The following is a 17,783-nucleotide window of genomic DNA, read 5'->3' on the forward strand; positions in this document are numbered from 1 at the left end:
TTCTGGCCAATATTAAATGTTTAATAAAAGTCAGTGTGCTCATTATTTTATAATGCACATGACCTGTGCAACTTAAAACTTGATGTCAGCTGTTTTTAACCTGTGGTGTGACCCCACAGGGGTTGTACTTCAGATATTACATTACGATTCATAACAGTAGCAAAATTACAGTTAGGAGGTGGCAATGAAAACAGTTTTCTGGTTGGGGGTCACCACAACATGAGGACCTGCATTAAAGGGTCGCAGCCCTGCGAAGGTCGGGAAGCACTGCCGTTTGTGATTCTGAACAAACGCTCTTACCTCTTTGAGTACTCAGGTCCTTCTCTATAAACAGGTGATAATAACAGCGCACTTATTAAATGTCACTTTCCTCGATGCCCTTGGACTCAGGTGTGGATGAAGAACTAGTCAATGGCAACCTGGGTGGGGATGGAGGTAAATGCACCTGGGCAGCTTGCAAACTGCAAAGTGACAGAGTGGAAGACAAGTGTCCAGAAGGTTCCAGCCAGTCTGTGAGCTTCTTGTATCATCTCCTGGACACTCCCTAACAGCAAGCAGTTGCTTTTCCCCAGGCTGATGCATGGGGGGCTTGCCTCTCATGAGATGTGGTTGGGGTTTTAGCTTTGTTTACCATTATCACATGTATTGACACATGAATGTGTGCTGTAATGCATGTGTGAAGGTCAGAAAACAACTGTGAAGTCTGTTTTTCTTCTTCCAAATTTGTGTGGTTCCAAGGATCAGACTCAGGTTGTCAGGTTTGCACAGGAAGGCGCCTTTACCTGCCCAGTCATTTCATGGGCCCCTGGAGTTAGCATTTTAAAGGAGCCCTGCTCAATTCCCAAGACTAACTAACCTATTGCAAGATTCAAAATCTCTAATGGAAGTGGCTTTTATTACTTTTCTACTGAGCAGTTTGTTTAATGGCTCATATAGGATTTTGAAGAAGAAAAGTTAATTTTTTAAAAAAATTAAAACCATGTTTTAAATACCCTTTTGCTGTTCTGTATTGTTTATTTTTTTTCTTAGGATTGATTGGTTAAAAGTATTGGAATTATCCAAAAAGCATTCCTGAGGGTGTTTGAAACCCATGATTCAAAACAAGGAGGGACAGGATTGGCTATGACATCGGAAATGAACAAGCACGCCTTAGACCACAGGCTTGGGAGCCCTCCACCCTGCACTTTGTAGAGGGGTTGTGAATCCACTGCCCCTCTGTGCTTCACGGTCCCAGAGGCTCTTTTCCAATGAATGCGAAAACTGCCATCCAAGCTGGTGAATCTGCAAATGGAATGACATTTCTCCAACTAACCAGGTTCTTCTGAGCCCAGACTTATCTCTACTTCCAAGGTGTATCATTTAGAAAGTGGCAGGAGCAGGCTAGAAACAAGGAAATAAAGAAAAATCTAATGCTGATGTTATTATTTAGATAGAATGGGTGAAGGTGTTGTTTTCCAGAATGACAACAAATTTTGTGGGCATTGGCATAGATTACAAGGGTGTTCCTTTCTACTATTGATACAGGGACATTAGGTACACTTTAGGGAAAGGCCATTCTGATTATACACATTCCTTCCGTTCACTTCAGGACAGTGATGTGGATTTAAGGGATGTGGCAGGTGGGACATTTTGAAAATATTTTCCTCCCCTTATGCTCCAGGGCTTCATTCTCACTTGTATCTAACTCCCCTTTGGACAAAGCATGCAGAAGAAGAATCACTTTTTAAAGAGCCTTGGAGAACAAACTGAAGACTGGAGAGTTGGGAGGAAAGCTGGCCACAGTCTTCACCCTGGGCATCAGTACCCCACACCCCGACCTCTCGGCTCTCTTTGGTGTTTCTCACATAGAACAGGCGTTCAGTACCTGTGTATTTCCAGGATGGTCTTCAGTCTATGAGAGTAAAGAATTATAAAATGCTTCTCAGTACACCAGGTGTCATTTATATAAACAAAAAGGCCTATCCCATCTCACAAGTCCTAAAAGTAGATTGACAGTGAAGTGAAATGAGACCCCGCTCATACGTATGAACTGCTTTAAAGGCCTTACAGCTATCATTATTGTTTAATTCTGTGTATATGGGTTTTGATATATATATATATATATATATATATATATATATATATATATATATACTGGGTTCCCCAATACTGGAGTTAGAGACAGTTGTAAGGTGCCATGAGGGAGCTGGGAATCCAACCTTGGTCATCTGGAATAGCAGTTAGTGATCTTAACCACCCAGCCATCTCTCCCATCCCTTTTGAAATCGCAAGTTTGTATTGTTTTTCTTAACTTGGGGGATTCAAGTTACACAAGCCTCAGGCCTCCGTGAACTTCAATCTGCTCTGGGTTGTTCCTGAAGCCATTTATGAAGACTACCATGACTTCTTCAGCTGCCATTACTTCAACTCCTACTCATTCAACACAAATATTAATAGTACAGATCCACTAAATCTGTAGCCATGAATAAATGAGACTAGGGTCTACTCAATTCTACCAAGTCAGCATGATTGGATCTGATTCTTCCAATCCCAAGGGGAAGGAAGAAAGGATGAAACAAAGCTGTGCCTCCCAGATCCACGTTGGCCCTGCACCAACAGTTGCCATGTGGCCTGCAGCAAAGAACTTCACCTCTGCAGAAATGAGGCTGGTGGACAGGAAATTCCCAAAGGTCCCGCCCTGTCCCTTGGTTCTGTCGAATGTGACGGTTTGCTTCAGTGTGTCACTTCTCATCAAATATTCACAACAGCCCCAGGCACCAGGCAGTGGAATATTGGGACGAGCTTCAGGCCGCAGATTAAGTATTCTTTCTGCTATGCTAAACTGAGGTGTTTGCCAGCTCAACAGTAAATAAGGCTGATGTCATTGGTTTTGATGGCCTTCAGATATGTCCTGTTGTCAGGCCGAGTCAAGGGTGACCATTTGATAGGAAGCAGCCTTACAGCCTGCTCAGGGACGGGGGCTGGAGCTGGAGCTGGCACAGCCAGCTTCAGGGAAAGGGTCTGTTTCTCTGGTGCCTCCATTTGAAACCTGTTCTTTTCTTCTCCACAGCTTGACCTCCCCAATACTGCCAGCTCAGTCATCAGTGGGGTCACACGAGTTACTGACAAACAGCCCTCACCAGCCCTAGATATCCAGTGCACCAACCCCAAGCTCCTGGGAGGTCTGGGGCTCAGAAATCTTCCATCTTAGTGTCCTGGGCTCATGGAGAGCCATCATGTAGACCACAGCTTTAGGTAGACATGGAAGTGCTTATGTCTCCTGCCAGGAAGTCAGGTAGGGCTGTACCAGTGAGTCTGGAGTAACAGCAAGAACGTACTCTCATCACAAAGAACACCGACAGGAAGTTCCATGTATATGGAATCACTGGGACAAGAAGCCCATGGACAGAAGCTAGATGAGTGCTCTTGGGGACCAGGGAAAGGGGAGAGAAAAGTTGGAGAAAGGACAGGGATGGGGGATGACAAAGGCATAAGGTTTCTTTCTGAGATGACAAAACTATTCTAAGATGGATTGTTGTGATATGAATATATTGAGAACCATGAACCTGTATACTTTATTAGGCAACTACATACAATGTAAAACATTGCCTCACAGCTGTCACATGTTTTAAACAAAAATGAAAAGGCCCTGACCTTCTGCCCCAGAACACGCACAAATGCATCAGGTCCACTCCTGATCATTGTCAAGTTAGTTACAAACTTGACCAACGGTGTCCCGTGGAGGCAGATTTGTGCCTCACCCGTCTTATGACCACTTTTGAATTAATAGCCTCCTGCTCGCCAGAGCAATGGTTCCATTCTGAGCCAATGGCACCACCTGGTGGCCACCACACAATTCCAGCTCTGCTCCCCGATTTTCACCCCAGTATCCGTCAAGGCATGCTAAAACCCTTCAAAGAACTTCTGTTACAGATGTCATGTGAGCACACAGGTCAGGCCATACGACAGTGCAAGGTACAGTTATAGCCGACGAAGAAGGAACGCATCGTGTTGAACACGTCAAAGAATAGGAAACACAAATACATGTACTACATGGAAGGAAAGATGTTCCTGTTTGCACATCATGAAATAAATGGCTAATTAAAACAGTAGAATGTCACTTTTATCTGTCAAAGGGATTTTTTTAAGGGTGGTGCTCATAGAAAACAAGTGGAAAAAAACTTCCCTGAGGAGAGAAGAGAGGGAGAGAAGAAGGAAGGAAGGAAGGAGATTGATGGAGAGAGAAACACTACATGTATCAATTAAACAGTTGAGAGCAGCCTGACAGTAATTAGGAAACTGAAACTAAAAATATACAAAGATCTTGGCTGAATTATTCTTTTCTCAGAAATGTACACCCTAGGGAATTTATCAAGACTCTACATAAAGAGCATGTGTATATATATTCACCGAGGAAATATTTATGAAGATAATAAATTAGAAAAACTCTAAATGTCCACCACTTGGGGAATGTTTGCACTCTGTATATAATAGAATGCAATGCAGTTGCTAAATATAATGGCATTGACTTGTTAGGCTATAGAAAATATTTTGCTGTAATATTAACTACAGAATACAGATAACTAATGTTTATGAAAGCTGGGGAGATGGCCCAGTGGTTAAGAGCACTTACTGTTCTTGCAGAGGTCCTGAGTTCAGTTCCCAGCACCCACAACAAGAAGCTTACAACCTCTGTAATGCAACTGGAAGGGATCCGACCCAGTCTTCTAGCCTCTGCCCTCGTGTGCACATAGCCCCCCCCCCCTCGAGAGAGAAAGAGAGAGTTTTAAAACCTTTATTTGAAGTGTTATTTTTAAGACTACCCATTAAGAGGAAATTATTACTAAAGTAAAAAAATCTCTACATACACACACACACACACACACACAGAGAGAGAGAGAGAGAGAGAGAGAGAGAGAGAGAGATGCCAAAGTGGAAAGTTCTAAGTGGTAAGACTGTAAACAAACTTTATTATTTTGTCCTAATGATTCACAGCGGCTTTGATCACTTTCATGATTTAAAAAAATTTAAAAATAATTACTGAGTACTTAAAGTTACGCCCCATATTTTGTTTTGAATGTGCAGTGGTAAGGGACAGAGATGGGTGGAGGAGGGCAAGGGCGAGGAAGCGGAGGGGGGGTGGAGGGAGAGAGAGAGAGGGAAAGAGGAAGAGAGAAAGAGGGGAGAGAGAAGAAGAAGAAGAAGAAGAAGAAGAAGAAGAAGAAGAAGAAGAAGAAGAAGAAGAAGAAGAAGAAGAAAGAGGAGGTGGAGAAGGAAGAACAGGAGGAGGAAGGAGCGAGGGAAGGAGGGAGGGAGGGAGGAGGAGGGATATCAAGCCTCCAGAGCAGTAAAACCTTTAACAGAAGGTTTTAACTTACAAGGAACATTTAAAGTCATCTGGAGATATTTTTAGCTCTCACTGGGGAAAATCTACTGCCCTCTAGTGGGCAAAGGCGGGGATGTAGGCCATCAACAGGAAATTCTGCAGCCTACATGTTAACAGCGGTAAGGGTGCAAATTCTGCTCTAGAGTCAGCCAAAGGTGATCCAAATCTAGATCGCATGCCCTTGAGCTGTCCATTCTTGGCACACTGCTCATACGCTTCTACTGTAAAACAGAACCATCCACATAGGATTTATGAGGACAAACTGTATATAAAGTACACAGTAGACCCAAAATGAGGATTATTTCCTTTCTACTAGAATGTTTCCCTTTGGCTAAGCAGTTTACAGATTTCCTTTTACCCTTTTCATCGAGTCTCTATCCATTTCAAATATTTAAGAAACATAAACTTTTTTTTTATGTGTATGAATGTTTTGTTCACATACGTGTATGCACACCATTTGTGTGCCCAGTACCTGTGGAGGCCAGGAGAGGGCATCAGATCCCCAGGAGTGGTGTTAGAGATGGTGCTGGGCCACCATATGGGTGCTCAGAACTGAACCCTGATCCATTGAAAGAGCAGCAAGTGCTCTGAAGCGCTGAGCCATCTTTCCAGCCCCCACTCCACCCGAAACATATTTTTGATAGATAAGTGCTCTAGTATTTTCTCCAAACTTTAGAGCTTTAAGATTGGGTAGAAAGGGAGGCTAGAGAGATGGCTTATCAGTTAAGAACACTGGCTCCTCTTCCCAAGGGCCCGGGTTCATTTCCCAGCACCCACATTGCAGCTCACACCTGTCTGTAGCTCCAGTTCCAGTGTACCTGACACCCTCATACAGACATACATGCAGGCAAAATACCAATGTACATAAAATTATTTTTCAGAAGATTGGGTAGAAAGGATGAAAAAAAAATCACCATTCTATACCACTGTTTAGCAAGAATCCACAGAGGCATATGTTCTGAGCACAGAGGACAATATAAGCAAAAGACTGGTCTCCTACCTTTCAAGATGTACCCCACAGCCAAAGGCTGCAGAGTATCTGTCTTTTTTTTTTTTTTTTTTTTTTTTTTTTTTTTTTTTTTTTTTTTTTTTTTTAGCTCAGTACCAAACCTAGGGCCTGCCTTGCGCTAGCTAGACAAGCACTCTACCACTGAGCTAAATCCCCAGCCCCTGCTGCTGAGTATCTGAGAGGCATGAGGGCACCAGAGGACACGAATGTCAGTGTCACACGTATCTCCCATTATCCACAAATGCCGTATGTAAGTCTTTGGGGACCCACCCAGCCGTTTGGTTTGCTTGTGTTTTTGTCTTTGCTGAGTGAGCGCTATGGATCTGCTTCTAGACATGAAAAGCGTTCTATTGCAAGCAGAGCTCAGAATCCAAGTGCTCCCTCATTCTTACCAATTCCCCATCAACAACACTGCTGCTAGCTACCCCACTCGGTCAGTTGCCTCTCAGCCTCTCACACCTTCAATGCCCTCCCTGAGGATGAGGGAGGAGATCTGACCTGCCTCACAGCACAGGCATCCTGAGGCAGGGGCATGAGAAGGCTTGAGAGTAGGGTGAGTAGGCTCCAGGAGGACCGTGAATAGGTGCGGACAAGTTGCTGCAGCCACGGCTCCCAATCTGGCCAGCTGGGAGTGAGCTGGCCACTCCCCGCCTGCAGGCACATCTTGCTGGTCCATGGCCCAGACCCCAAGGCACCAAAACTCTGCCTGTAAAAAAGGCCAGAGGCACTTACCAGGCTCCAGTATGCTGTACACAGACCTAGTTAAACGAGAGCCGATGCCAACACTCCTATTCACTGACCACACATTAAAAGCAAGAGCCTTACAGTATGAGTGCAATGTGTCATTTTCTGTCAAATACCCGCTCTCCCTCCCTTTCTCTGTAAACACTTTTAGACAATAGCACCTGCACCGCTGCCATGTTTTTACACACTTCAGTGACCGAGAACTATTCGGGGTCTGGACAGACTCAACAAAAGTCCCTCCCATCATCTGCTGAAGGCCTGGAACCACGGAAAGAAGGCAAGAGACAAGAGAAGAGACACGCTGGTGGGGTTCAGGAGACAGGCCCACTCCGTGGTTTACAGCGAAGGAATTCTTCCCAGCAGGCCCCATCACTCCTGCGGCGGGTAGGGAAAACGTTAGTCATTCACGTTTATCCAAACTGTGCAGGGCTTGTTGACACAAGCCTTCGGAGCTGTCCTAGGAGGAGGATGGCATTAGGAGGGTCCCCTGGGTCTTCCTCTGCAAGGCGGGCCAGTAGCCTAGACTGGCTGTCCCCTCTGCCTCATGCAAAGAAAAATTAGAACAGTTTCCTGGGGAGAATGGTTACCAGTTCCCAAGTCCCCTCCTGGGAGAACCCCTCAGCACAGTCACCTCAGCCCCTAGGTGAGTGTCACTCGGCCTTGCTCAGGGCTCTCTCCTATGGGCTGAATGCCCTTCCCCCATCTGGGTACTGGGGATATTCTAAAACCCCATGAAGAGTCTGTACTTGTGCCAGGGGTGGAGGTGGGGGTGGGGTTGTAATCAAATGCATCACCTGGAAAAGGTACAGGTTCACTTCACAGAGTACTTGACCTCTGCTGAGTAACCAACAGTCAAATAGCAAGCCGAAGAGACACCAGCCTCCATCTGCTGGTCTTCTAATGGTGCTGGTGAGCTCTGTGCATGGGTTTGACCAACACAAGCAGAAACATATGGACTGTCCCGAAGCCAATACCACTGACCACTACTGCTGTCACCATTGAGGGGATATCCAGATATGTGGAAACCTTATCTGCAAGGCGAGGCATTAGTGGACACCCTGCCAGCAAGTACAAGATGGACTATGAGAGAGTCAGGAGTTTCCCTGTGTGAGCTTAGGGGGCTGGGCAATATAGACCACCTGCCACATTCACCAATTTTTCTGACATAGACAAACCTGTTGACAGCCTCAAATGTGCCCAGTCTTTCCTGCCAGCCCTACCCCATAGCCATCCTGTATTGACACAAGAGCCAAAAACATTTTTTTCTTTACTTCTTCTACTCAAACCCAAGTTCCCATGATATACACCCTCACAGAAGCTCAGCTCCAGTATGATGATGATTATTTCAGCTTCCCTGGTTACCCTGTTTCCAACAGAATTGTTTCTATAATAATCCACATATACAGGACTCTCAGCTTCTAGCCCAGTACACTACAGATGTGCATTAAAATGTTCATGTCCTTTCCCCTTCTCATTTTCAGGCTCCTTACACTCTGGCTCAGGTCACAGTGGGAGATGTTGACGGGACTGTTCCTTCTCTTTGCCATTCCTCATTTAGCCGGCCCTCTTCACTTGCTGGGGTGAGGTGCTGAGGGAAAACATGATTCACAGTTCCAGATCTTTCTTATTCCTATGGCTGCCCCTAGACTGAAGACCAATGGGACTGCCCTGGGGATAGGAAGGAACCAACAATCACAACCTGCCCTGCCCCCTCATTTTCTAGAAAACCGCTGGATTCCTCTCGTCAGAGCTGATGCTTCACAAAGAGGCTAAAAGAAGGTATGCCTGACTCATAGTTGGTTTACAAAATCCTGAAAAGGCAAATTAGGACAGTGTAGCACAGGTTTTGAGACCTATGAAGGCCAGAGTTCCTGGAACAATGTACAGACTTGGTAATTACTTGTTGACTGAATGAAAGTAGAAACACATTAGGGAACACCCTGATGGGATGCTGGTCAGGGGAAGTGTACATGGCCAGAGAGGTCAGCAAGTGGACAGTCTGCTTCCAGTTCACTGCTGGCCAGCTCTCTTGATTCATCCTCACATTTGTCTTTCATCAGTCCCTCTGATGTTCGTCTGTGACATGTTTCACTGTCGGCTTGGCATCTGCTGAAATGGTCATAAAGTCATGCGAGCGAGCGAGAAACGGGAAAGACAAGTCTGAGTGGGGAAAGCTGCTGTTCGGCCGTCTTCACCAAGCACTGTTCCTCCCTGTGGCCCCAGGATCCTAACTCCTTTGTCACCACCAATGGGGTGCAGTAAGGCCAGTGGGACTGAGTCCTCCAAAGAGGACTAGGCAACGATTAAGAGTGGTTTTTCTCAGGCCTGAGTTTAGCAGGACATGGAGAACTGGAAGATAGGATCACCTTCCAAACCTCAAGCTATTTACAACTGGAAATAAATATAGGGCGACAAAAGAAGTAACAAGCATAAGATGCTGCTTTGAGAGAAGGGGATGGAGCCCAGTGGTGGAACATCTGCCCAGATCTGCCCAGCAAGAGCGGGGACCTGGGTTTGGTCCCTGGCATCACTAAACAACAAACAAATATATTTTGTGTGTATGTAACATTTTTACAGTTTTCAGAGTGCCTTGATGTACCTTGATTCAGCTGTCACATCAACACTGTGAGATGGACCAGACAGCTGGTCTTCATTTTTCGACTGAGAAACTAAACTGTATGGTATAGAAACATCACTGCTTCCTGACTCATCCAAGCATGAACTGGAATAGCCCGGTCCATCTCAGTTTACATCCTGCTAGCTGTACAACCCATCCTCTCCTTACTCCCTGTGGTGGTTTGAAAGAAAATGGCCCCCAAAGGGAACGGCACTATGGTGTGGCCGGTCTTGTTAGAGGAAGTGTATCACCGTGGAGGCAGGCTTTGAGGTCTCATATATGCTCAAGCCACTCCCAGTGAAGACAGACCACTTGCCTGTTAGGTTGTTGCCTGAGTCAAGATGTAGAACTCTCAGCTCCTTTTCCAGCACCATGTCTGCCTGCATGCTGCCTTGCTTCCCACTGTGATGATAATGGACTACACCTCTGAACTGTAAGTGAGCCACAGTGAAATGTTTTTCCTTTATAAGAGTGGCCGTGGTCATGGTGTCTCTTCACAGCAATAGAAACCCGAAGTAAGACACTCCCTAAACCCAAATCCCACGTGCCTCTCCCTCTACTAAAAATCACACGGCTCACAGTGGTCTATGTGCACACTTGGATTTAATTGCCATGCCTAACTGTGGTCTGCTACACCCAGCCTCCTTCACTAACTCTTTATGGACTGTGGTGACCAAGATGTTTGCACCAATTTGTTCCAAGAGGGAAACTTGTCAGAACATTCGCTTCCTACAGCCTCGGGTCCTTGAAATACCAACCACCCCAATCCACATGTGGTTCACCATAATGCCTAGCATCATTATAGTTTCTCAACTAAATAGCCCGGGATTATACAAGTCTACAGGGATAGATATATTCAGACCTAACACAGCTGGCTTGCGAACAAACTTATAAAACTCTAGCCATTGTGGGAAACCTTAAATAGTTTCAGTCTTTATGGTGATTATATCAAATAAGATAGGTTATAGGAAAGCAGTTTTGCAAACCATAAATGTTACATAAAATTTAAGTACTGCTCTTCCGTTTCCTACATGTACATAATCCACTTTGTCAATTACCCATGGAAAATCATCCATTGCAGCTTCCCAGGTGACTCATCGTGCTTCTTGTTGGCTGGGTCTTTTCCCAGATGGCATGAATCAGATGAGTTGACACAGGGTTCTAGCTTAAACACCCTGGGCTTTGCACAGATATGGGTTTTGGACAGATATCCCTGGCAGGAGAACCCCCAGGAGCCAAGGTTCACAAGGAACCAAGAAGCCTCCTGGGTTAAGCCCACACTACAGGAAAGAGGAAGGAGTCTTAGCCTGCCAACCCTGAGGTAATGCCTTACAAGTCAATGGGAAGGGAGGGATGTGTAGTCCTTTATGCTTAATGCTTAGATTTTTCTTCCTGCCAAACTCTCATGAACCAAATGGAAAATGGGAAGGGAGAAAATGGTTAGAAAAAAAAATGAAACACTGTTCAAACCTCATTAGGACTTACAGGCAACAAAGTACACTGTCCCTATTTGGTTCATTCAGGCTATTGTCACAGAAATAGAATGGGTGCATGGTTTAAATGCTGTTTGTCCTCCAAGCTTTCACACATTGGGTGCTGGGTATGGAGAAGAACGAGATAAAATATAGAACTTTCAAGAAGCAGGGCTTGGTGGAACAGTGGGGGTCTAGCTCAGACCCTGGACCCACAGATGGACCCTAGCTGTACTACACGCCCAGTGTTAATGTCTGCTCAATAATGATATGTTTAAGTCCAAACCCAATGGGTGATGGGAAAAGAGGCCTCCAAGAGTTCTCCTTTCCCTCTGCTATGTGAGGACACCATTAGGAGTCAGCTACCTGTGGAGTTTGAAGCAGGCTCTCGTCAAACCCTTCACATCCAGACTTTCAAGAGCTGTGAGCAGGAGCAAGGGAGCAAGACACCCGGTCCACTGGGTTCTTGTTAGTGCACCCTAGACGGACTAAGACAAGCTGGGCCCTAGATAAATAACTCCTCTGAGTTAACAGCTGTTGAGCAGGGAACTTCACCTTGCTAATTATGCTGCTTTTCTTTGCCCCTCTTTGACATCTGTGCTGGCTGGTTTTGTGTCAGCTTGACACAAGCTGGAGTTATCTGAAAGGAAGGAGACTCAATTGAGAACACGCCTCCATAAGATGCCGCTGTAGGGCATATCTTAATTAGTGACTGATGAGGGAAGGCCTGGCCCATTGTGAGTGGTATTATGCCTGGGCTGGTCATCCTGGGTTCTATAAGAAAGCAGGCTGAGCAAGCCAGTAAGCAGCACCCCTCCATGGCCTCTGCCTCAGCTCCTGCCTCCAGCTTCCTGCCCGGTTTGAGTTTCTATCCTGGTTTCCTTCAATGATGGACTACAATGTGGAAGTGTAAGCCAAATAAACCCTTTCCTTCCCAACTTGCTTTTGGTCATGGTGTTTCATCACAGCAATAGTAATCCTAACTAAGACAACATCATAAGAAAATGATAATTACTTAGGGAATGAACTAAAATTTTATATTGTTTAAAATCTGCACAATTCAAGCATAAGTCTGATCAAAGATAGCGACAATTTCTGCTGATTTATGAAAGTGCAAAAACCCTTGTTTACAACTACTGAGTTTACCACTTTAAATTTGTGATTTTTGTTTTTGAGACAAGGTTGCATTATGCACCCAGACTGGCCTGGAACTCACTATATAAAGCAGGCTGCCCTCAAATTTATGATCCTCCTGCCTCCACCCAATTTTCCAGTGCTTGGATTACAAGTGTGTGTTGCCACATCTGGTTTGGGTGCATATTCCCTAGCAAATTGTTTTATCGAGGTGATTCATATGTCTCTACATTTTGTGCACACAGTAAGACTGTATTTTGATTGCACTGTTGCAAAGACATAAGGTGTTTATGAAGATTGTTTTTCCTAAGTCTTCCCTTACCTGCTCTTCATCTTCGACTCTTTCTCTACATGGGTCCCCGGCAATTAGCACTTAAATGACTTTGAATCCCTCATATCTAAAAATAATGACGTTAATAAAAATCTTCCCCAGGTCTACATCACAAACTCCACATCCCCCCGCCAGTCTCTGACTTGACCAGATCATTCTAGGAGTAAGTTTTTTACCATCTATCTTCTTCCCCTTTCCCCCCATTACTGTCTCAACCACTGCAGTGTAGGTTTGCCCCATGCCCCTGATTCTTCACAGAACTGGCTTTGTCCAAAGATCTAATGATTTCAGTGTGGCCATACCTATAGTCCCCCGAAAACACAGTGGTTTCTCTTTTTCTGGTCTTCCTTATGCTTCGTCTTTCTGACCAGTCTCTGTTCTCTTCTTTCTCTCACCCCCCTTCCATGTTTCTCAAACTCAGGGCTGCAAGCAAGCTAGGCAAACACCCTACAATGGAGCTACTTCCCCAGGCCCCCAGTTCCCTTTGCAGGTTCCTGTCTACCTGGCCTTTCTGTGTTGAACATTTCAGGACTTTGTATGAGGTACTCTGTCTCCACATGTAATGTTTACTGGAACACCTCATTCACACCACAGCCGCAGCCACTCCTAACACGGAGATGATACCAAAAAGCCCTCCTTCACCCAGACATCGATCCTGTGTTATGCACATCCAGAGTGCCATCTTCACACCTCTTCCCAGACGCCCTGGATTGCCTTAAAGACAAACAATCATTTTCATCTTCCCTATCCCACATGCGTTTAAAACTTTTCTTATTATCCAGGTGGCTGATCCACACAGGAAGACTAAAACCATTTTCTGGGGTGTTCTTAAAGAATTTCAGTAGTGTGTGTGATCTCAAGATAGCCTCAAAGGATGGAACTGGAGGCCCAGATGTAGGCCAAGTGAGTAGCAAACACGTGTTCTCACTGATTCCTCTAGAGTGGGAAAAATCTAGAAAGACTTTAGTCAAGGTATCTGGGCCAAAAGACAGCCGTATTCCTTCTTCCTCTAAGTGCAGAGAGAACTATCCAGAAACAAAGTGAGGCTCCTTTTCTGCCCTTCCATGTTTACTCCCATCTTCCTCCAGCCTTTGATCGGGAGGCAAATATTGCCACTCTGTGGCAAGGTGGAGGTACTGCAGCTCCTTTATTTAGCAAGCTCCTTAAAACCTGCCTGCTCATCCATGAATACTATCTTAAGAAGGACCCCGGCCCCAATTTGATATGATTTTTTTTAAAGTTTCAGTTCTCTTTATTTTGAAAAAAAAAAAATGAAGTTCCCAAAGTCAGTGTTTTTAAAAATATTTTTGATATTTTTATGTTTAGCAATATAAATATATATTATTTAGAACCATCAAATGCTAATAGTTATACATGTCTGTCTTAATGGTTTAAAACTTAGTGTTATTATAGTGCTAAGTGTCCAGTGGCTTAAAGTGTAGGGGAAAGAAACAGCTGACACTGTAGGAGAACAGTTTGTCGTTGTTTTGTTATTTTTAACTCAAGGCTGTTAGTATTCTGTGAACTAGACTACTGTCCTGGTTTGATCCACCCCGATTCACCAAGAGCGTCAGCGAGCAGAGGCAGCTTCTGCCCTCCAAAGTCCTCAACCTTTGCAAATGGCTCTCCGGGTCTGTCCGTGCGGCAGCCAGTAGCTTTCCTTGCCTCTGAGGGCAAAATGACAAGAGAAACATTTAGCTATGTCACAGAGCTCTGCTCCACAAGCTGGGAGAAGACGGGCAGTGCTGAAACATCAGATGCAGAGAGGCTGAGCAGTGGCGAGGTCAGAAACAGGATTGGGAACCCAGGAGGTAGAGGCAGGAGTATGAGACACTCAAGGTCACCCTTGGCTACATGAGGTGTTCGAGGCCAAGTTGGCTATATGGGGTCCTGTCTCAAACACCCAATAAAGATTAACAAACCAGCAAAGGTCACATGAGAGACCTCTAATGCACAGAGAGGAGGTGTCTTGCGGTCCTCTTATTAACAGCTCTCATGACTGCATGTGAAGGGAGCCTATGTCATCTGTAAGAAAATCACATTTCAGAGATGATATGGAGATCACACACACTAAGGAAACAGTGTGACACGACCCAGACTTGGTTTCCCTGCCATCAAAGCTCATGCTGTCCTTTATATCGGGCCACTTCCTAGAAGTCTTTACTTTGTCCTCTTGTCTTGCCTTTGGCCAAGAATTTATACATTTGGAAGATGCTCCTACTCAGCTGTTTTCAAGGTACCTGCAGAGAACTAACTATTTAAGCTAAATAGAAACAAAGAAATTAATAACTTGCTAAAAGACGACACCCATAAGTGATAGAGTTAGCATTTAAATTAGGGAGCTTTTGTAACAGTTTTTACTAATAACAACCACATTAAATATGTCTTGAAATTTACACAAGAATATGTGTACTGTGGGTGTTCTCTATAAACTTGGGGGGAGCACCTTTAAATGATTCTTTCTGATGCTGTTAGAGAATGAAAGGAGCTACTTCACATGGCATGAGGTAACTCTGAGCACACACGACAGACAGATGGATGAGTTGAAACAATGACATATTCACGTGAATAAGAAGCAGGCCGTCCAATTAAAGCCCAGGATGGACTGGGAAGAACTCAAGATTTATATTTAGTTCTTTTTTCTCACTATCTTTGGACGATTTCCTGTCAGGTTTCACCTCAGCTATAAGAGGCAGAATTCTAAAGTAGCTTCAAGATTCTTATCTGCTGAGCATGCCAGAGTCTGCCTTTGCACGCAGTGGAGACTGGCAATAACTGGGCTCTCATCTTAGATAAGGAAGGTGGTGAGAAAAGTCTCTCCCATGATTCTGTTGCATTGCCCCTATCAGACTAAAGGGGCTTATCCTAGAGAAGTAAAATACTACAAAGAACGTTCTTGCTCAGAATAGTCTGCATGTTGTGAGATGGCATGCTGCTCGAGGGTGGCCTCTAAGAGCCCAGAGGGGCCCAGCTGACAGCCATCCAGTAAAAGGGAACTTCGGTTGACAGGCACATAGAAACAAAGTCTGCCGATCACCATAATGAGATTAAAAGATCCCACACCAGCTTGGTTGTGTTGCTGCTCAAGACCTGAATTTAGCTTAGTGTGACTCTGAATGGGGTGAGACAGCCAATGCTGTGACCAGAGGTAACTGATAGGGGAAACCAATGACCATCCTGTTAAATGGCTAATGCTGTGGTAATTCACTGTAGAGCCACAGTCAATGGAAGCACAAGTCAACAGTCACCCCTTAGGGGAGAGTTGAGTTCACTATGACAGCTCATTACCTCAAAGATAATGATGGGAACTCGTTAACTCCGGTTTATGGTAACCCATGCTCTTTCATTCCTCCTTGCCTTTTCATCACGCTTCCCTGAGGATTTCCTATGCCAACTTCAAAACCCCGGCCAAATGTTACTTCTAAGAAGCATTTCCTTATAGGCTCCCCCCAATCCTGACCAGTCTCCTCTCTTTGTTCCATGGAAGCAGTGTATATCAGGATACACTGTAATGAGTTCCCTTCTCCCGGTTAGCCTGGGTCATTTGGTCCAGAGCTGCCCCAGCATCCTGCAGAATGGCAGGCTCATAGAGGATGACACATAGTTGGATGCTGAGGGAAGAGAATGGGGTTCTGTATAAACAAGGCTAGGGCAGCAGGAGGAACCTTTTCCATGACAGCAGCAGAGAGATTAGCCGTGCGCTTCACTGGCAGAGAAAGGGCAGATATTTACCATCTCAAAACCAAAGCGTTCAGTAAACAGGAACAGGTGGCTGGTGCCATGAAGGCTTTAGATTCTCCCTAATGGAAGGATGGCATGGAGTCCTATCTGATTTATCTTGCTGCAAGTCATTTGCTATAGTTGCATGCTTGCAGATTCAAACGATTTGGGTTAATCTCTTCCTGAACTCAAATTTCAATCAAAATACACAGCAATTTCAATGGCTCAAAGTGATGGGCAAGAAGGCAGAAATGGGAGTCATATATTAACGCTATTCACAGCATGTACAGACCTTTGGAGCAGACAGTATTGTGAGCTAATCACCGCAGGGAAAAGTATGCATCATCTATCCACCAGAAACAGCACTTTGCCAGATGTGGCTTTTGAGAGAATCCAACATGAGAATTCATATTTTTCTATGAGATCCATTGCCCACTCCCAAGGGGAAGACTCTTTTTATATATAAGTAAACAGCAAATAAATGAAATACAGCTTTCAACTTGAGGTTTTATAAGAACATTACCAGGAACTTGAGAAACTGGGAAAATTCACCAGAGAGGTGGTCTTGCCATCCTCATGGGTGTGCCATGTATGTACCACCGTGCAGAACACAAAGGGTTAATAGGGCCGGGGATGGGGATACAGCTTAGCCCACAGAGTGCTTGCTTAGTATGTGGCCCACAGCCCCAGCTTCCCTCCTCCGCTTCTCAGGAAGTTGAGCTCCCATCCCCCAAATCTTAGCACTTGGGAGGTAAAGGCAAGAGGATCAGGAGCTCAAGGTCATCTTTGACTACATAGGGAGTTCAAGGTGAGCCTAGTCTACATGAGACGGCCAAGACAACAATACCACCCCCATCCCCTAAACAAAACAAAAAACTCTGATAAATGGAGGCAGTAGCCTCAGAAATATAATGGAAACACCATCAGTTAGGTACAGCGCATACCTTCAATACTCTGTGGCCCTACAAGATTCATGGCCTGGTGAGCGGGGTATTCCACACGTGGCCTGGCAATGCCCAGCTGCTCCATAACTCCATGGAGAAGCCTCTGGATGTCTGTTTCAGAGACCCGATCAGGAGTCCGTGGACTATAAGCGAATGCTGGATTCCAGTCGAACATCAACCAAACCAAAAGGCCAGACAGCAGGACAGGGACCATCCTTGGGGCCATTTTTAACCTGCAAAGGAAAGGACCAAGTCTATAACTTGGCCAAAATTGGCAACTGTAATAACACTACTGTGGTGATATAATCACGAATCACAAGTTGAGGCAGAAGGACCACCCTGAAAGGAGCCTACAGTGAAAAATTCTAGAGGTTTGTGTTTGTGTCAAGTGTCCAAGGCAGGTAGGAAACCCCTGTGGGAAAGCAGTAAAGAGACCAAAGTGTCTAG

The 17,783-nt window shown here is 45.0% G+C and overlaps 1 protein-coding gene across 2 annotated transcripts in view; it reads right to left on the minus strand.

Moving 5' to 3' along the window:
• The window catches only part of Scg5 (secretogranin V), a 44,529-nt gene that overhangs the window by 25,450 nt on the left and 1,296 nt on the right, over positions 1–17,783 (minus strand). For both annotated transcript variants that reach the window (XM_042275913.2, XM_016002393.3), the window contains exon 2: positions 17,337–17,569. In XM_042275913.2, the coding sequence (XP_042131847.1) occupies positions 17,337–17,562 (226 nt within the window). In that variant the 5' untranslated portion in view covers positions 17,563–17,569. The remainder of the gene's footprint in view (positions 1–17,336; positions 17,570–17,783) is intronic.

The sequence above is a fragment of the Peromyscus maniculatus genome, chromosome 4 (assembly GCF_049852395.1).
Source record: "Peromyscus maniculatus bairdii isolate BWxNUB_F1_BW_parent chromosome 4, HU_Pman_BW_mat_3.1, whole genome shotgun sequence".
In the NCBI taxonomy this organism is placed as follows: Eukaryota; Metazoa; Chordata; class Mammalia; order Rodentia; family Cricetidae; genus Peromyscus; species Peromyscus maniculatus.